The 20529-nt window shown below is 38.0% G+C and overlaps 2 protein-coding genes across 3 annotated transcripts; one reads left to right on the forward strand and one right to left on the reverse strand.

Annotated features, from left to right (window-relative positions):
• Positions 1-1141: 1141 nt before the first annotated feature.
• On the reverse strand, positions 1142-3161 carry zgc:56095 (uncharacterized protein LOC406286 homolog). 2 transcript variants are annotated; one of them, XM_031739309.2, is made up of 5 exons: positions 3005-3161; positions 2359-2462; positions 2088-2234; positions 1844-1969; positions 1142-1721 (listed from the first exon to the last, which is right to left on the reverse strand). In XM_031739309.2, the coding sequence occupies exons 2-5, from the start codon at positions 2458-2460 to the stop codon at positions 1572-1574; spliced, it is 525 nt and encodes a 174-aa protein (XP_031595169.2). In that variant the 5' UTR covers positions 2461-2462; positions 3005-3161; the 3' UTR covers positions 1142-1571. The 2 variants fall into 2 exon arrangements, with proteins under 2 accessions (XP_031595169.2, XP_031595170.2); XM_031739310.2 differs by lacking the exon at positions 3005-3161 and adding an exon at positions 2606-2871.
• Positions 3162-8150: 4989 nt separating this feature from the next.
• On the forward strand, positions 8151-20526 carry LOC116319841 (receptor-type tyrosine-protein phosphatase H-like). The gene is made up of 20 exons (XM_039616797.1): positions 8151-8187; positions 8423-8677; positions 8787-9032; positions 9939-10105; positions 10508-10604; positions 14152-14397; positions 14519-14782; positions 15410-15655; positions 15775-16044; positions 16821-17093; positions 17524-17763; positions 17887-18117; positions 18665-18925; positions 19089-19182; positions 19266-19319; positions 19512-19593; positions 19759-19849; positions 19961-20037; positions 20216-20350; positions 20500-20526. The coding sequence occupies exons 4-20, from the start codon at positions 10058-10060 to the stop codon at positions 20524-20526; spliced, it is 2736 nt and encodes a 911-aa protein (XP_039472731.1). The 5' UTR covers positions 8151-8187; positions 8423-8677; positions 8787-9032; positions 9939-10057.
• Positions 20527-20529: the final 3 nt, after the last annotated feature.

Raw genomic sequence — 20529 nt, forward strand, 5'->3', positions numbered from 1 at the left:
TAAGGCTACGTCCCACACGTAAACGGGTATTTTTGAAAATGAAAATTTTCCATTTTAGTTTAAAAGAAATTCTGTCCACACATGTGGTTTTGAAAAAATATCTCAGTCCACATGTAAATGCCAAAAGACGCCGTCAAACGCTGTGAAGAACATGCCAAATCCTAACCGTGTAGAAATGGCCAATCAGAAGTCTACAAGCCTTGGAGGAAAAGAGTAAACAGGGTTTTATGCAAACTTTAAGTACTTCTGAAAAGTCTGTGTTTTTCTGGAAAGGCAACTAATTTTGTGTTACTTTTCAAGTGCCTTCATCATTTCAAATGTTAATAACCAAAGACAGTATTTTGGCTGTTGTGTAGACTCACAACTTAGGAATGAACAAAATGCATACAGCATACATAAATTTAATTTAAAAAAATATTCAAACCCGAAGACGTTGGGATTTGCGTTGTGAGAGCATCTGTTGAATGGAGAAGTTCACTCTAACGGCTCTGTCTTTCTAAATGAAGTGACAGTAACTGAGTGTGCATATGTAACCGTGTAAAAACTGCAGATAGTAAGATCTACAGCAACAGTATTTTGTCCATATCCGCCACTGTAGAAATTCATCTCATGTAAACAATAATGTGGCGCACAGCATGATGTCAAGGTGCACACCTTTAGCATTGCGTGACTAAATCTGTTTTCCTCATGCGCACCTAAACGCAAAAACAGAGTTTTCGAAAATCTTCACCCTGGCAGAAGTATTTAAAAATCTGTTTTCAGTGATCGAAAATGCTGTTTGTGTGGACTAAAGGCTCAAAAGCATAGAAAAAGCTCAGTTTTCAAAAATACCCGTGTAGGAGTGGACGTAGCCTAAGACCCATGCCTGTTTGGGATCCACTCTGACGCAAGTCACATGACTTATCTTTGCTGACAGATAATTAACCAAGAGGCAGCTTGGAAATCGTTAACCACAAACTCTCCAGCAGCCCAGCGTTAACACCACCCAACAGGGAGTAGGCATGCGCCCACTGTTATCTCGTGCAGACGTGACCTAGATAATGTGCTCAGACATTGTGACGAGTCAGATAACTACCTGTCAGCGCAACTGAAAATAACAGTTACACACATGAACCTAACTTTTAAAGACACCAACAAGAGATTTGTCAGCATAATGAGACTTTATTGAATGTTTGAAATGTCCATTTGTTTTTTTTCTTCAAAAATTGTTCACATTTATAAAAATGTTCTTTGGGTTGAAACATGACAATGGAATGTGTGACACATGATAAAAAAAAAAAAACGGAATCCACATGAACAAGTTACTCATTGTAACAGCTTAGAAAAATGGTAGTGTTTAGCACCACATTCATGAGAACAATTTCCCCAACACATTTGAATTTCTTTGCTTTTTTATAAGAAAAACTGAGGCATTTTGATTTAACTTGGTCTAGTGCAATTGGATAATACCTGTGGTTGACTGTAACAATTTTGTAAAGTTTTAATGGGAAAGGACAAACCGTGTGGATTGTCTTTTGCATCTCTGTATATTTTGAAATGTGGACCTTTTTTCACTGTTCTCCCAGGACCTTTTACAGAGTGTGCTTGTCAAAGAGGTATTCTCCCATAGCACCGGTCGTCTCAGACGCAGCGATGCGGGTCAGACTGCCAATGTAGTCGCCCAGCTTCTTGATGGTGTCATGGCTGTCAACGAGGAAGTGCTGCTCGAGGAAGTCACACAGCTACAAGAGAAGTTAGACGAGTAAGTGGTAAAATAATGCATACTATGACACTCGTAAATCTTCTAGAGCAAATATACTTCTTGTGTTATATTTGCTAAAAAAAAAAAAAAAAAAAGACATACATGGGGATCAGTGTGGCTGCCAGCTCTGCGGTGCACATCAAGGATACGTGTATTTAGGGTTTTCTGGTATTCCAGGGAAAAGGTCATTGCATCCAGACCGCCCTTCCAGTCTTCTTTACTTGGTTTCTAGAACAAAACGTTGACACTTCGTTGGAAAAAAACTCAAAAAGTAGTGTGTACCAACAAATACACCCATCTCAACAATAACATCTTTAAAATGACACCCATAACATTTGGGACTTACAGAGATGTTCTGAAGCAAAATTCGTCCGCCTCTCATGTTCTGATATTCCAGCAGCTTCTCAGCCTGTTCCCTCTCTTTGGCTGAACGCTCCAGGAAAAAACTGGAGAAGTTTGGCAAAGCAACATCATCCCTGTCGAAATACATACCCTAAAAAAAGAGAAACAAAACAAAAGAAAACAATAATGATATCTAGTAAAATACAGTACATAATAATATTGTAAGCCAGGCACTATACTGCTAGGTATTTGTGTTACAATTACAAGAATCATACCAGGGCAAGGTAGGTGTAGGATGCATTTAACTTCAGGTTGATGAGTTTGTTGACATCTCCTTCAGTTTCTGCATGAAAGTTTTGTTTCACTGCAGACTGCATGTCTACAACACAGAAAAAGAAAGCAACGAATGCGACGAGTGTTGTGCTTAAAAAGAAGGAAAGAACAATAGAAACAAGTGCCAAATAGGAGTGATTTCTCCTTCGTAGTACAAGTAAGCCCAAAAGAAAGTTAAATATCGCCTACCGCTTCTTCCTCGGGTTCAAACTAGCAAAGGCGTTCCGTCTGAAATGCGCTCGTTTTAGCTAAGCACGTATTTATCAGCCAGCAACACAATGCAACTGATATTTAAGAGCTCAGAGAAACACCTGCCCCACTGCCGCCGTGTGTCATCAAACGATTGGGTTCAGGTGATTGTTACGTTAGTACACGTTATTGAAACTGTTGCTCGGTTAAACACCACTTTTAGTACACACGACATAAACAAGAAATACCTGCTGATGCTATCAGGGTGCAGTTTAGCTAACTTTAGCTACGTTTGCAGCAACTTAGTACTTGTTAATATACCGTAAGATGCGCCAGACTGTGAATAACGTTTTATAAATCTATTCCAGGTCAGTGTCACTTTAACATTTTGTTACCTACCTTTTATTGTGACACCAACGTGACCCCAGTGTCACTATCTTCCCAGCACAAAATTGTTTACTGTTTACGCCACAAGTAGCGTCCGGTTCTTCTTCTTCGTCGTCGTTGTATGGCAGAGATACACTGAAGTGCAGCGCCGCCCCTGTGGTCGGAATGATTCCTGCAAAGGCTTTAACCTGAGGACAATGGAAGAGAGAGAGGGGGGAGATAGGGAGAGAGAGAGAGAGAGAGAAAGCAGAAGTTATCATATTTTTTTTATACAAATACTTCATGGCTTGAGGTTTTTTTTTCTATACGTCTGTTCTACACTTCCTGTCTTTACTCTATTTTTAAAATTTTCCTTTTCCCTTCTCTGTATACTTTACAACTTCTATTTTTATGTTTCCCCATTCTTTCATTGCTGCAAACCGCTGTATTAAAAGGGGACATGTCTCTCTTTGGGTTACTTATATACAGTTTTGTTATTCCATTGCACCTGGCATATTTTTCTAGCTTTCTTTTTGTTACAGCTTTTGCTTTTGTTTTCACCAGATTATTTGTTTCCCTAATATACCCCCCCTAGTGTACACTGCAATTGATTCCTTGGCATCCAAACACACCTAACATGTAGTTAACCTAATATGCTAAGCGTTTTCTTTGTCCCAGTTCCCCTTGTCTTGTGTCTTTGTGTTTCAGCTTGGGCTTGGTCCTTTTTCAGTTCACTTCCTGGTTTAGATTGAAAGTTCGATCCTTGTGACTTTCTGGATTTGAACTTCGCCCCTTTTGTTCTTTCCCCACCCTTGTCATCGTCTGATTTGATTCTCATGTTTCTTATGACATTATTACTCCTTGGTGTGTATTTGACCTACTCTCTCTATTTATTCCTGTCATCACTTCGCAGTTCTTTAAGCTGCGTCTTCTTTAAGCTGGTAATTAGTGTTTTGGACTCCCCATGAGTACAGCATTGAACAGTCTCTTTAATGTAACAATATGCAGGATCTGTTCTTTCACATGAAGTAAAGTCTGTAAAGAGAAACTGTACAAGTTTGGGGGGGAAAAGGATAAGGAAAAAAGGGCAACTGTTAGTTTTGCAGCTTGTTTAACTTATACTCCAGGATCAACAAACCACTGACAACTAACTCTTGTCTGAATACTTGAAAACATTTTTACACATTTGCATAAAACCCAAATGGTTATTTATGAAAGATGAGGCCAACTTTGCAGATTTTTCAACACTGATTTTAGTTTTTTCTCGATCCAGTAAAGTTACCGGTAAAGGTAATGCCCATAAGTTATTTAGAGGATGTCCCACAGGTGAACAAAACTCTTGCATGTAATATTCATCTGTTTAACTTGACCTAAAATGTTGTGTTTAAATAACTAAATGTAACACAAGCTTTGTTCCAATCATTTGTAGTAAAAATAACTCAATATTTCTAACTGTGCTGTTACTGATGCATTTAATTCAATAATACATAAGCTCTCACAGATTTATAATATTTATAACTATAAAGTGATCAATCAAAATAAAATCAAATACATCAGATTACAAACCCTAGTGGTGTATTTGATTATAGGCACTACACTAGAAACTACCTTGTGATAGGATTAGACCAGCTGTGACATTCACCATCTTCATGTTCTGGCCCATTACTACTACATTATATTGTGATTACATGAGTTCTTAGCACTCTTGGCCTAAAGCACAACTATCTTAGAGCTTAGCTTTGGAAAAAAACAGGTTCCGCCTTTAAATTTTTTACACCTGCACTATGATATACACATATATACAAGATGTTTAATATGAGGTGTGGACTGTACAAGTAAGAAACATATCACGACTAAATGTGGTTCTGTCTGGCTTTACTACTGATCCTTAAAGATCTGTGCTACTCTCGCAGCGCCATGCTGAAACAGCCACAAGCAGGGTGGCTGCTTAAGAATGGCAAAAGTACAGGTTGGAGTACTAATCTCAGTACCTCTGTCTAGTTAGATTTCCACTAAGAATAGTTGCATTAGAGGTGGTGCTCTCGTGGACATCCAAGGCTGCAGCAACAGATCGGACGCACATTCCAGCAGCTAGCAATTTTGTGTTGGACAACTTCAGTTAGTGGTGGCACTGTGGAAAGTGTTGTGTACACACTGTTTTTTGTGTTGAGAACAATGGCGTGAGAGTGCTCTAAACTGAACCAATTCTAAACTGTACAAGTGAGTATATTTGTTTTCTGTAAATCAATTACCAATATGATCACCGGCTAAAACAATTAAAGATAGTAAACATATTTCACAATATTAAACATGCATTGCTTTCCCCCCCCTAGTACAGTTAAGGGTAGAGTTCTGATAAAAGCGTTTGTGGTTGTAGGAGCCATAATATGTGCTATTTATTACTTTACCATGGCAACTATCTCTTCCAGTTACTGGAACAAGGGATGTGGTTTGAAAATATTTCCCGATTCTCTTTTAGGATGTGATTTGAACAAGGAAGATGAGCAGAGTTCTAGTACTTTCTGTGAAGCTGTTCCAGTGCAGCTTTGATCCCTACACTGAGGGAGATTAGAGATTTTCACTGATGTGTTTGATGGTAGTCTTCACCATCATCATGAAAACTTTATGCTCCTGCAGCGAAACAAAGGGCGGCACATAAGAGTTCACACAGAGAGGTAAAAGGTTGCATCTATTGTATGCGGTTAGGGCTGAAAGATTCAGTGAGGCTTGTCACGATAGCATATGCAGGTGACACATTTATTGCCATTCAAACTATTGTAACAGAAGAGGCTGCTCTAATTGTGGTAGAAGAGCACTGCCACCACCTATATAAAAGGAAAGCTGCAGAATGTGGTTTGCAAAAGCGTCATGAAACTCGAGCACCATGCTAAGCACAAGTGCATTTGTTTTTAAGGCTTTCACAAGTCTTAATAACATGCAAATGATTGTGCTGACAGCTCCCTACATCATAAAATAATGTTATTTTTCTATGAATAGTCAATGCATGCACTTGTTTAAAAAGAGCTATCTTTATCCTCAGTATAACACGGAAGCTCAAAAATTGAAATGACTCCATATTAACAGATGAGGAAAACTATTATCATTTATGAATTCTAACTTCCCCATCATATTTCCACAGTAGACAACAATTTTCTTTGACATATCAGCACTTTTATTGAGCGCTACTCAAAATATGACACCATAAAGACTGTTGTGACTTTGTGCGCAGTTAACAGTATGAGGGTAAGTTTCTGTTCGCAGTTCCTTATTGAGATCAACCACAAGGAAACTATAAATATCACAACTTTCTGAGACAGTGCTAAGACACAAAAAGGAGATCCACTCTGCTGTGAAAGCAATCAGCGGAGGTACCTAAACACTGATTTGACTTAAAACCTTAAAAAATCTGGAAATTCTTAAAGTAAAACACAACATAAATATTTTTTATTCAAAGTAGCAGTTCACAACTTTACCTGTGATCAGAAATAAAAACTTCTCATCTTTTATTTGCCCATAATAAAGGCACACAAGCGGCCACAAGCATGAACAGATAAATAGCAGCTGATATGCAGCAATTACCTCCAATAAACATGTAAGAGAGGCAAATGTTCTTGATTGACGTACCTTTGACAAGCAGCACAGCATGACCGTTAATAAGGAAGTAACAGGCGGGGCAAAGGTCTCTGTAGCTGTACAAGGCCAGAAAGGAGAAGCAGCTATTTACTTAGTCACTTGCCAATATGAAAAGGGACCAGAGGTTACGAGAGGAGGATGTAGCTAAGAATTAAAAGTCAACAACTTTGAATTAAAGTATCATAGTGCAGGGTTGGAGAAATTCTTTGCAAAGCTTAAGTGTGGTTTTTGTCAACATACCAGCAGAGGTGCTGAAAATAGCAGCTACAAGGTTATCCTGGGAAAACAAAGGAATTGAACAAGTTCAAAGAATGTGTGCCAGTTAGGAGTCCTGAAGACGATGAAGCTTTTATCTCTTATCTCAGACCACTTGTTGCTCTGTGTCTTCCTGAGTCTACTTTGGGTAAGTTTTTTTTTACCTTTCACTTTGATGGTGATCAGATAGCGAAGCTCAGTGTAGGTTACCCTCGACAAAAGGAAACAGTGCAGTCAAAACCACAGTGAAGCCTAAATGCATGACATGCTTCATTATGTATTTTAAACACTATAGTTATGTTTTGTGAAATGCTGGTTTGTACAGAAATACAGGAACAACAAAATCTTGTTAAACAGCATGAAAATTCTGGACTTTTCCAGATTTTGAAACATGAATTTATTCCTTCTTTGCAACACCGATCTGTTTCCTCTGAGAACAAAAAGAGCATGAAGGAGGAAAATTCAACTATATCTTAAACACTTACACGGTACAGACTTAATGATTTAATCAAATCAGATATGGAATTTTAAACAGTATGTCTGAGGAGAAATGTGTTAGATATTATATAGAACAATGATTAAGTAACTGTAGCTATTATATACAATATAATAATAAAATGATTTGTGTTTTTAGTGAAAGCAAACACTTAATTAATCTTGTTTTTTTTACCAGCTCTGTGATTTTTATGTTTTAGATGTTGCTATAGTTTGTAGAAGCTGACACATAAAATGCTGAAATAATTTGACACTGACGTCTTTGTTTCCTGCACATTTTTTTTTTGTTTTAGTGGAAGTTTTTGTTCTTATAAAGCAGAATGCTCAGGTAGTATTACTCCTTTAATCAGCCAGTCATGCTTCTGTTCACAAAATGTTCATGATACAATGTAGACGTGAAATTAAAAGCAGCAAACATCGCTCTGTCAGACGGCCAAGCCTCATGTTAACTGGGTATTCAATGGCAGTTTTGTTTTTTGTTTTTTTGTTTTGTTTTTTTTTTTTACAGATTTTAGATTGTGTAGTTTTCACTCTTTTTGTGCTTTTAGGGTACAACTGACTCCACTACAACAGTCACAGCGACCAAGGCAACGACAGTGACAGCAAGACAAAGTGCAGCAAAAACGGAAACAACCACAAGAACAACAACCAATCTGGTGACAGCTACAACACAAAAAACAACTCCAAAAGCTAAAACAATACAAAAAAACACTCCACTGGCTCCTACAACACAAAAATTTACTCCACTGGATCCTAGAACAAAACAACTGGCTCAAACAAATCTACAACAACTTCAACAGGACAAACAACTGCAGCTACAACAACAAAAGGCCGTAAGAATGAAACACTATCCTTTGTCTTTTGTTGGTGATCGGTGAAACTGAAGTGAATGTCATTCTCGGTTTTATTGTGGTAAAACGTGAACACCACTCTTAACTCACCGCAGCTCCTGATGATGTAACAAAAGGCACAGTGGTACAAAGGACTGAAAGCAGCATAATCAGTGCTTCAGTTCTTGTTATTATTTTTTTAAACTAAATCCACTGTGTGTCCTCTTTTCTTTTCCAGCTCCAGGTAATGTTGACAGTGTGAATGTGATCACACAAAATGAGAGTAGTATAACTCTGACATGGAACAAGGTTAACAACATCCCAACATACATCCTCCAATATGGTGATAGAACAGACAAAATTAATAAAACTGAAGAAGGACCCATAGAACATGTGGTCACTTCTCTGACTGCTGGGACAAACTACACATTCACTCTCTTCACCACGTTTGATGGACTCAACAGCAGTGAATACAGATTGAATGCTGTGACAGGTTGGTGAGCACTGAACAAAACATTCAGTCTAATTGAAAGATACACAAAGTACAAGATTTTGTTGGAAACATTGTTACAGTTTCTTCTTTCTGTGTTTTTCGATTCTAGCTCCTCTTAACACTGAAGAATTTAAGAAAAATGGACAAAATGAGACCAGCATAACTCTGGAGTGGAAAACAGTCCCCAACATTGACAATTATATTCTTGCATTTAATGGAAAACAGATCAACATTAGTAATTCTACAGAAGAATACACAGTCTCAAATTTGACTGATGGAACCAGATACAGTTTCACTCTCTTCACTGTGTTTGGAAATGTCAGCAGCAGTGGAGTAAACTGCATCGCAGTCACTGGTAAGACATATTTTCTCTATTATAGATAAATAAACCAGGATGGACCGGCTCATTAGTTCTTGAAACTTTAGCTGATGGAGAGGATTTTTGGTCAAAACCACTTTCCTCTGTTATCTTTAGCTCCACAAAGTGTTAATAATGTGACTGTGGTGCATCAACATGAGATGAGTATAACACTGGAGTGGGACAAGGTTAAAAACATCTCAGAATACATCCATACAGTATAATAAATTTTCCTGTTTGAATATGGAGAAGAATAACCACCTGTTTCTGAAGAGGGACCCTAACCTAAATATGAGGTGTCTCCTCTGACTGCTAAATGACAAAGTCCAAAATGTTCTACTCTTGATGCTGTGTTTGAAAAGGACAGAAAGCAGTGTTGTTTACTTTCTCAGAAATCAAGAGTGGTCAGATATATTTTCTCAATTATAGATAAATAACCAGAATGGACCTGCTCATTAGTTCTTTCTGAAACTTTAGCTGATGGAGAGGATTTTTTTCTTCATTTTCCTTCTTATATCTTTAGCTCCACAAATGCTGTTAATTTGTGACTGTGGTGCAAAATGAGATGAGTATAACACTGGGTGGGACAATGTTAAAACATCTTAGAATACATCCTACAGTATATTCTTACGTTTAATGACAGAGAAGAATATCAGTGTTTCTGAAGAGGAAAGGACATTAAATAGAGGTTGACCAGTGGACTGCTATGACAAAGTACAACACTCTCTTCACTGTGTTTGAAAATGTCAAAAGCAGTGGAGTAAACTGCATCGCAGTCACTGGTAAGATATATTTTCTCTATTATAGATAAATAAGCCAGGATGGACCGGCTCATTAGTTCTTTGAAACTTTAGCTGATGGAGAGGATTTTTGGTCAAAACCACTTTCCTCTGTTATCTTTAGCTCCACAAAGTGTTAATCATGTGACTGTGGTGCATCAAAATGAGATAAGTATAACACTGGAGTGGGACAAGGTTAAAAACATCTCAGAATACATCCTACAGTATAATAACGGCACTGACATGGAGAAGAATATCAGTGTTTCTGAAGAGGGACCCATTAAATATGAGGTGTCTCCTCTGACTGCTGGACAAAGTACAACTTCACTCTCTTCACTGTGTTTGAAAATGTCAAAAGCAGTGGAGTAAACTCCGTCAACATGAACCAGTCACTGGTAAGATATATTTTCTCTTTATAGAAAAAGAAGCCAGGATGGACCTGCTCATTAGTTCTTTGAAACTTTAGCTGATGGAGAGGATTTTTTTGTCAAAGTCATTTTCCTCTCTTTATCTTTAGCTCCACAAAATGTTAATCATGTGACTGTGGTTGCATCAAAATGAGATGAGTATAACACTGGAGTGGGACAATGTTAAAAAATCTTAGAATACATCCTACAGTATAATGGAAAACAGCACTGACATGGAGAAGAATATCAGTGTTTCTGAAGAGGAAAGGGAGCCATTAAATATGAGGTGTCTCCTCTGACTGCTATGACAAAGTACAACTTCACTCTCATCACTGTGTTTGAGGGAGTCAGCAGCACTGGATACTCATTTACTGCTGTGACAGGTGGGTGATCACTGAAGACTTGTTTGTCACTGGATGTTTTACTTATGGAAATCCTCTCACAAACTCCTGTATTTAGGTTTCTTTACAACAGATGGGTAATGTTTAATATTTTTTGACTGTGATAATGTAATCAATGAACTGAATAAAAATTCTGTCTCTGTAGAAAATATCTATTTATGTGGGGATGTTATGTGATTTGTAAATCAACTTAGTTTTACAGGGGGACAGCACGGTGGCACGGTGGTTAGCACTGTTGCCATAAACATCTGTTAAGAAGGTCCTGAGTTCAATTCCACCATCAGGCCGGGGGTTACTGCTAACCTGGTGGAGTTTGCATGTTCTCCATCTGTTTGTCATAGTCCTCCTCCGGTACTTCCATAGCTGATGCTCCCACCATCCAAAGACATGCAGTTTGAGGTTGTTAGGTTAATTGGATAATCCAAATTGCCACTAGGTGTAAATGTGCGAGTGAATGTGAGTGCGAATGGTTGTCTGTCCCTGTGTGTTAGCCCTTGGTACAGTTCCTGGCGACCTGTCCAGGGTGTACCCTAGCCTAATAACACTGAAGAATGACAGCTGGGATAGGCTCCAGCACCCCCATAACCCTGAAAAGGATAAGCAGTCCCCAACATGGATGAACTATAGTTTTTACATCCAAATGTAAACATAGTCTTTAGAATTACATTTTTGGAACATGCTCATATAGTAGCTCCTCATAATATAAATATTTGTTAATTTTTCCTATTTGACTATTTTAAATAGTAAGCCTGCCTATAATCCTAGACTGGTTACTGCTAACCTGGTGGAGGTTAACAGATTAAAAAACCAGGATGGAACAGTCATAGTCCTTGAAACTGTCTTGATGCATTCTCAATCATCCAGGAAAGTAAATTTCCAAAAATTGTTGAATAATGTTCATCTGCATCAAGCATGAGATGGAGAGAAACGCTGGAGTGGGATCAGGCTAAGTGACTTCTTCAGTCTCAGCTGACATCTGCAGGTTTCCCCAAACCTTTAAACAGTACATTTGCATAATAACTACCTAACCAGCCCACTGGTTACTGAAACCTGGGCTGTGGGTCAGTTCCTTAATCATAATTAAATATATTCATAGACCATTGATCAATGTTCCATAGACCATGCTCCTCCACTGATCAACCAGAACAGATCAATGGCCATGAGTACCATTCATAGAGAGTTGGGGAATGGCTAATATTTTTGAAAATGCATTAAAGATGGCGAAACTGATGTACCCGTTCCATCTTCCTCGTTTCAGAGAATGGTACAGTTCCTTCTTTGTGTGTTTTTCTCCTTGACTCCTAATAACACTGAACCAGCGTTCTTCCCTGTCCAGGATGAGACCACATCCTCATCGCTGAAAACAGTGTCCACTGGCCTGTATATTCTTAAAATGAAACAGAGATCAACATTAGTAATCCTGGCCTGATGAGGTTGCTCTTCTGACCAGTGGAACCATCCGCTTTCACTCTCTTTGTTTGTGTTTCCCCGATGTCAAAATCCTGGCAATCCTCCTGGCACTTAACAGCGTACATTTTCTTACTATAGTTAAATAAACCAGGGGGACCCGATCATTAGGGTGACCAGTTTAGCTGATGGAGTTATTTTGGGGTTTAAAAGCCACAGAGACCACAAATTGTTTAATAAAAACTGTGGTGCATCAACTGTTCCGATACTCCTGACACATATGGGATCACTAAAAACATCCTTTCGCCATAACATAAACGGTTGTCCTTCTCTCCAGTGGATCGGCTGGAGCTTTACTTTAATGCCTTCCCAGCTTTGACAAAAGTCCAGCTGGGATAACCACATTTACTCAGGGCCTTCTTGATGTGTTGTTGCTCTCTGCCTCCCTGGCCGCTGTGTCAGTGAGGATGGTGTTTAAGCTTTGTGTTGTAGCGTCCTGATGACACCCAGTTTGTGCTCCAGTGGATGATGAGAATCAAACCTTAGATACTGATCCTGTTTCTGCCAGGTTTTACAGTACACGTGTGCTTTTAGATGTCCCCCTATTACTGATGGAAATCTCACAGTCTAAGAAAGCTAACCTGCCACTTTTCATATCCTCCCCAACATTGAAAATTATATGTGTTGGTCCACCGAGTTAATGTGATCTGTGAAATGTATACGTCCTGAGATTTGATTTTGGACCCAGGTGTCATCCACATATCTGAACCAATGGCTTGGTGGTGTTCCAGGGCAGGATAGTAACGCCTCTTTTCCACTTCTTCCATGTACAAATTGGCCATTATAGATGAAACTGGGGAGGATGGCACACCCATGTTTCTGCCTGCAGAACTGACCCTTATTTTTGTGAAGTAGGTGGAATGAAGACACAGTTCCAAAAGCAAACACACTTGGTCGATGCTGAGAGTGGTCCTGTGGTCCCTCCCCACTGACACAGCGGCCAGGGAGGCAGAAGAACAGCACATCAAGAAGGCCCTGAGTAATGTGGTTATCCCAGCTGGACTTTGTTAAAGCTGGGAAGGCACCTAAAAAAGCTCCAGCCGATCCAGGAGAACCTGACAACCGCTGCCAGGCGAAAACCTGTAGTGATCCCATATGTCCTTTAGGAGTTCGGAACAGTTGAGACGCATTTTTCTAAACACCGGAGCTTCTGTGGCTTTTAAACCCCAAAATACGCTAATAGAAGAAACTGGCTCACCCAATATTCGGGTCCCCTGACAAAACAGAGTAATATAGTGTATGCTGTTCGTTCCAGGAGGATTGCTGGATTTATACATCGGGAAACCAAACAACCTCTAGTAAAGCGGATGGCACAACACAGAAGAGCCACCTCATCAGGCCAGGACTCTGCAGTTTATTTACACCTACAGGCCAGTGGACACTCTTTCAACGATGAGGATGTAAACATCCTGGACAGGGAAGAACGCTGGTTTGAGCGCTTAGTCAAGGAGAGCCATTTACGTGAAAAGGGTCTCAGACCATCTCTGAATCGAGGAGGGGGCCTAAGGGTACATCTTTCGCCATCTTACAATGCTGTGATTGCAGCCATTCCCCAACTGGACCGTGAATGGTACTTGGCCATTGATCAGTGTTCTTTGATCAGTGGGTTTTGGTCAGTGATTGTTGATCAATGGTCATGGGCTTTGCATAATTATGATTAATGTGACTGACCATCAAAGCCCATTGTTCACTTCAGTGGGCTGGTTTCAGTCATCCTAAATGTCCCATTTATAAGGTTTGGGAAAATTTTCAGTCAGCTGAGACTGAAGAAGTCACTTGATGAGTGACACTGGTTACTTTCTCACACAAAAGGTTAACAGATGAACAGATTCAACTTTTGTCAAGTCCTTTAAAATGTTCCACAGTTGATGCTCCTCTACAACATGAACCAGGACAGAGCTTTATGATGATGTTTAAGGTTTCTCAGAAATAGAAGAGTGTGGCTCACCTAATATTTTTAAAATGCCTGATAAAATACTGAAACTGATTGGCTCGTTCCATCTTTTTGTTTCTGCCAGAAAATGTTGTTACAGTTTCTTCTTTGTGTGTTTTTCTATTCTAGCTCCTCGTAATGCTGAAGAATTTAAGAAAAATGGACAAAATGAGACCAGCATAACTCTGGGGTGGAAAACAGTTCCCAACATTGACAATTATATTCTTGCATTTAATGGAAAAAACATCAGCATTAGTAATTCTACAGAAGAATACACAGTCTCAAATTTGACTGATGGAACCAGATACACTTTCACTCTCTTCACTGTGTTTGGAAATGTCAGCAGCAGTGGAGTAAACTGCATCGCAGTCACTGGTAAGATATATTTTCTCTATTATAGATAAATAAGCCAGGATGGACCTGCTCATTAGTTCTTGAAACTTTAGCTGATGGAGAGGTTTTTTTTGTCAAAGTCACTTTCCTCTGTTATCATTAGCTCCACAAAGTGTTAATCATGTGACTGTGGTGCATCAAAATGAGACCAGCACAACACTGGAGTGGGACAAGGTTAAAAACATCTCAGAATACATCCTACAGTATAAAAACAGCACTGACATGGAGAAGAATATCAGTGTTTCTGAAGAGGGACCCATTAAATATGAGGTGTCTCCTCTGACTGCTATGACAAAGTACAACTTCACTCTCATCACTGTGTTTGAGGGAGTCAGCAGCACTGGATACTCATTTACTGCTGTGACAGGTGGGTGATCACTGAAGACTTGTGTGTTACTGGATGTTTTATTTATGGAAATCCTCTTACAAACTCCTGTATTTAGGTTTCTTTACAACAGATGGGTAATGTGTAATTTTTTTGACTGTTATAATGTAATGAATGAACTGAACAAAAATTCTGTCTCTTTAGAAAATATCTATTTATGTGGGGATGTTATGTGATTTGTAAATCAACTTAGTTTTACACCCAAGTGTAAACATAGTCTTTACAATTACATTTTTTGGAACATGCTCATATAGTAGCTCCTCATAATATAAACATTTCTTAATTTTTCCTATTTGACTATTTTAAATAGTAAGCCTGCCTATAATCTTAGACTGGTTACTGATAACCTGGTGGAGGTTAACAGATTAAAAACATCTAAAACAGTCATAGTCCTTTAAAATGTTCCAGAGTTGATGCTCCTCTACAACATGAACCAGGACAGAACTTTATAATGATGTTTAAAGTTTCTCAGAAATAGAAGAGTGTGGCTCACCTAATATTTTTGAAAATGCCTGATAAAAATACTGAAAATGAATGGCTCGTTCCATCTTTTTGTTTCTGCAAGAAAATGTTGTTACAGTTTCTTCTTTCTGTGTTTTTCTATTCTAGCTCCTCGTAACACTGAAGAATTTAAGAAAAATTCACAAGATGAGACCAGCATAACTCTGGAGTGGAGAACAGTCCCCAACATTGACAATTATATTCTTGCATTTAATGGAAAAAACATCAGCATTAGTAATTCTACAGAAGAATACACAGTCTCAAATTTGACTGATGGAACCAGATACAATTTCACTCTCTTCACTGTGTTTGAAAATGTCAAAAGCAGTGGAGTAAACTGCATCGCAGTCACTGGTAAGATATATTTTCTCTATTATAGATAAATAAGCCAGGATGGACCAGCTCATTAGTTCTCGAAACTTTAGCTAATGGAGAGGATTTGTGTCAAAGCCACTTTCCTGTGTTATCATTAGCTCCACAAAGTGTTAATAATGTGACTGTGGTGCATCAAAATGAGATGAGTATAACACTGGAGTGGGACAAGGTTAAAAACATCTCAGAATACATCCTACAGTATAATAACGGCACTAACATGGAGAAGAATATCAGTGTTTCTGAAGAGGGAAAGGGAGCCATTAAATATGAGGTGTCTCCTCTGACTGCTATGACAAAGTACAACTTCACTCTCTTCACTGTGTTTGAAAATGTCAAAAGCAGTGGAGTAAACTGCGTCGCAGTCACTGGTAAGATATATTTTCTCTATTATAGATAAATAAGCCAGGATGGACCTGCTCATTAGTTCTTTGAAACTTTAGCTGATGGAGAGGATTTTTTTGTCAAAGCCACTTTCCTCTGTTATCATTAGCTCCACAAAGTGTTAATCATGTGACTGTGGTGCATCAAAATGAGATGGAAGAGAATGGATGGATGGATGTTATATGATTTGGAAATAACTGTTTGAAATGGTTTTTACAGTTGCAGTTTTTTTGGACCATGCTTATATAATAGCTCCTCATAACATAAACATTGTTACACTGAACATGTCAAATACTACCCCTACCTATAATCCTAGACTGGTTATTGCTAACCTGGTGGAAGTTAACAGATTAAAAACATCTAAAACAGTCAGTCCTTGAGATGGACTTGGTGAGGTGTTTTTTTGTCTGATATACATTTACAACATTAGAAAGGAGACATTAAAACTTGAAATCAGATTTTTATCACTTAATTTTTTTTTTTTAGGAAACCAAAATGGTTCCTTAAGGATGTCATCTGTGAATCAGACTTGGTAAAATTGTCTTTATTTCATCTTTAGCTCCTTATAATGTACAGCAACTGCATTTGAATCAGACTAAATGAGACCAGAGTTTCATTTATTTATTGACATATGTGTATTGCTTTCTCACTATGACTGTCTTGAAAGGAAAAAGTAACATCTATCTATGCTTCTGACCCACTTTATTTTATAAATATGTCTCAGATTTTGTATCTTCTGAAGTCATTTTTTGTCCTCTTTCAGCTCCAAAAAATGTCCACAATGTGACTGTGACACAAAATGAGAACAGTATAACTCTTACGTGGGAGAAGGTTAATGACACACTAACATACATCCTAGAATATGACAGCGGTAATATTGTTATTGGCAAGAATGACATGGACGGATACACGACATCAGGTGCATCAGTTACATGTGTGGTCTCTTCTCTGACTGCTGGGACAAACTACAGTTTTACCCTCTTTACTGTGTTTGAGAACGTCAACAGCTCTGGATACAACTTTAGTGCGCCGACAGGTATGTAATCACATCATTTATCCATCCAGGCTCCACCCACCAACCATATCTCAGTGCAGAAGGAAGTGTGCATCAAACCCTGATGAGGCTTGTGCTTGTGATAGAGCAGCAAATATGAATGATCTGCTCTTAGCAAGCAGCATGTTTAATTATTATATTTTATATGATAACTATATAATTATCATATTATTAGTATATATTGTTATTATTTATTTATTTATTGAATTTTGACTGAGCTCATCACTTGATTGGATACATACATTGATGGTGAGCCATTTAGCTCAAACACCTACTCAGACTTAAGTATGTAAAAGTTTGTGATAACTGAACTAGCTCTATACTCCTGTATGTTACACAGTAACATGTAGTTATTTCACTCCAAAAGAAAAAGCTGAACAAATTCCACTTCTGATTTTTTTTTTTTTTTCAGTTCCACCAGTGGTGCCTTGGGTCAGTGTGACTGAACGATTTACTAACAACATAACTCTAGAGTGGGAGAACATGAATAAAGCCTGGCAATACCAGCTTCAAATCAATGGTGGTGTGTTACACAGCTCCTCAGTCAGAATAGTAGTGACATCTCTTCAGCCTGGAACAAAGTATGACTTCAGCTTAACCACAATGTTCGCTGGACTCAGGAGCACTCCTTATACGAATTTCACAGTAACAGGTAAAAAACCTCCAAAACATCTCTGTGTTAGACTTTTATAACTTTTTCTCGTCTCTCTTCAATGAGTTGTGTAAAATAAAAGAATCAGGTTCTTGTGTATAACTATTTTCTCATCCATTTCAGCCATAGACTGTGCCAGTGCAGATTGGAAAGTTACCAACTCATCAATCGAAGCAAAGATTGAAGGCTTGTTCTCGAACGCAACCGCCCATAATGGATCTAATGGCTATGTCAGTGATGGACGTGAAAATGTGTCGTTTACTGGACTTTACCCTGGTGCCACCTATCAGATATCTCTTGTCTATGAAAAGTCTTCCAGAGTTTTCCTGCAGTGTGAACATAAATTAACAATTCGTGAGTACAAATCTGTCTTAAAACAACACGTCTTCATTTACAACAGAAACTATTTGATGGACTAGAATCTGTAAATTAGTATTTAAGATCTTAAAGTATCCAGTCATATTGGTTACAGAAAGATTATCTGTGAATAGTTTATACCCTTGCATTCAATTTTTTAATCTTAAAAAAGTTTATTGCAGAAAAATTATTTTATATATGATCTACATGCCACAGGTTAACACACATATTTAATATGATTCAGTATTAACATATGAGCTTTAACTAACTATCATTTTATTATTGACTGACCAATTTGTTCTGATAAATTAGCTCAAGAAATTAAAAAGGTTAAAACAGAAAATAAGTATTTCTTTCAATATCTAATGTGGCAATGTTGAGGTGTTTATTTTTAGTTTTTATTTGAAAATCCCCCAAATTGTAAACTTTTTAAACTGTAGGGTACTGCTTTGAATTAAGTATGAAAAGTTTAATTATATTTACTGTAAGTCATATATTTTCTGCTTTAGTTGTGATTGTAAAACCTTTTTCTTGTTTTACTCAGTTCCTCCTAATCTAAATGCTCACTGTGAGCACTGGGCAGCTGGATACTCTGTTCTTATTAAATGGACAGACCCAGAGGGCGAGTGGACTAATGCGGAGGTGAATGTGACTGGAAAGACTCACACAGTAGCTAGTCCTGAAACTAAAATCATAATCAATGGATTCCAACCTGCCAAAAAATATAAGGTGTCTGTAACTTCACTGTCTGGGCTGAGGAGGAGTTCTGAACCGCATGTTTTTTACTGTCAGACTGATCCAAGGGGTGAGTAAAAGTAACTGCATTACCATGTTACTGCTTGTAATCATAACAGTATACAGTATTTTCAACTTTGACTTGATTACAAATTGTTTCATTTCACTCAAGTGTAAAAATAAACCTCTAAACTTTTCAACTTTGTTGTTAATTATGCTTTTGCTCCCTTTAGGAGTTATTGCAGGGTCCGTATTTGGTGTGCTTCTTTTTGGTCTCCTGGTTGCTCTGGTTGTCTTCATTTTCCTCAAAAGACCAGATATTATTAGGTGGGTCTCACTTCACTGACAAGAATAAAGTAGATTAAATTAAGACATTTATCAAATTTAATGTCTTAAATTCGATCCTGCAGCAGAAAGAAGTCTTCATTCATTGGTGGATCCAAAGTATCTAACACACAGAGCAAGTAAGTGTTTCTATACAATGACAATTACCCACAATGAAGAAAAACATTAATTATGGCAAAATTAATGAATACATTTGAGAGGGAATCATTAATGTCAAGCTCTATAGTATAATCTGTATTATTTCATTAGGTCAAAACAAAGGTAAGATTAATTCTACTTTTGTTATGTTTTATTTATTTATTTATTTTTAGATCTATTCCTGCTGCAAAGTTTCCGGACCACTTCCATCAGCTGAGTTTGGATGAGAACAGAGGCTTCAGTGAGGAATATGAGGTGCATAAAAAGATCAAGTTTTTTTTCCTCTTCTGCTTCTGTGTGTTCCTGTTTTTGTGTCAGACCTGTTTTTGTGTCTTTACTGTTTTATATCTTATCGTTTTATTCGTTTTATGATGGCCAATATCTCAGTTTCATGCTTTGTTATCTGCTACGTTCATGCAGTGCCTCGCTCCTGTTGGAACAGACCAGACACGAAAGACTGCTAATCTACCTGAAAACAAAGCAAAGAATCGTTTCAGTAACGTCTTGCCATGTGAGTCTCTCCTCTGACTGTTGAACCATGCTGCTGTGAGCTCATTCTAGCAGTCTATGTCAGGTCTACTGGAGGTGCACTGGAGTTAAATCAGCTATTTTCTCATATTAGATGACTGGTGTCGTGTGAAGCTAACTACATCAGATCCTGATGGAATTTCAGACTATATCAATGCCAATTACATGCCGGTAAGTGTTACATTAAGATAAAGTTCAGTAAAGATCTCTTTATAACTACACCATACAGAGAGTATATAAACAAGCACCTTTGTGCGATTTCATGAGCTTTCTTTTTTCATTTCTATAATGAGCAGAAGATATACAAGCTAAATTAGTCTACATATTAACTTTGTCCACTGCTTTTCAGGGCTACAGCAGTAACAGAGAGTACATTGCCACTCAGGGCCCTCTGCCCTCTACTGTTAATGATTTCTGGAGAATGATTTGGGAACAAAGAGTTAAGAGGATCGTTATGGTAACCAACTGCATTGAAGGAGGGCGGGTAAGTCTTCAGGAAAATCTTAAAATGTTTTATTGCTAGTCTTTCAAGGAAGTGGTTGTCAGGAGGAAAAATACTGGTTACTTCACAAAATAACAGATCAAGATCTATGATTAATATACATTTTGTACATGTATTTTGTTGATTTTTAGTTCATTTTCATCAGACCATTAGTGTGAACA

Source organism: Oreochromis aureus, linkage group 8, assembly GCF_013358895.1.
Source record: "Oreochromis aureus strain Israel breed Guangdong linkage group 8, ZZ_aureus, whole genome shotgun sequence".
Taxonomy (NCBI): domain Eukaryota; kingdom Metazoa; phylum Chordata; class Actinopteri; order Cichliformes; family Cichlidae; genus Oreochromis; species Oreochromis aureus.

Excerpts from the sequence above, each read along its gene's own strand:
- zgc:56095 (XM_031739309.2), bottom strand. The coding sequence starts at position 2,460 with ATGCAGTCTGCAGTGAAACAAAACTTTCATGCAGAAACTGAAGGAGAT. Across the intron at positions 1,970-2,087 it reads TTTTGCTTCAGAACATCTCT|AAACCAAGTAAAGAAGACTG; the intron begins GTAAGTCCCAAA and ends GTTTTGTTCTAG. Across the intron at positions 1,722-1,843 it reads GCAGCCACACTGATCCCCAT|CTGTGTGACTTCCTCGAGCA; the intron begins GTATGTCTTTTT and ends CTTCTCTTGTAG.
- LOC116319841 (XM_039616797.1), top strand. The coding sequence starts at position 10,058 with ATGGAGAAGAATATCAGTGTTTCTGAAGAGGGACCCATTAAATATGAG. Across the intron at positions 14,783-15,409 it reads CTCATTTACTGCTGTGACAG|CTCCTCGTAACACTGAAGAA; the intron begins GTGGGTGATCAC and ends TTTCTATTCTAG. Across the intron at positions 19,594-19,758 it reads GCTTCAGTGAGGAATATGAG|TGCCTCGCTCCTGTTGGAAC; the intron begins GTGCATAAAAAG and ends ACGTTCATGCAG.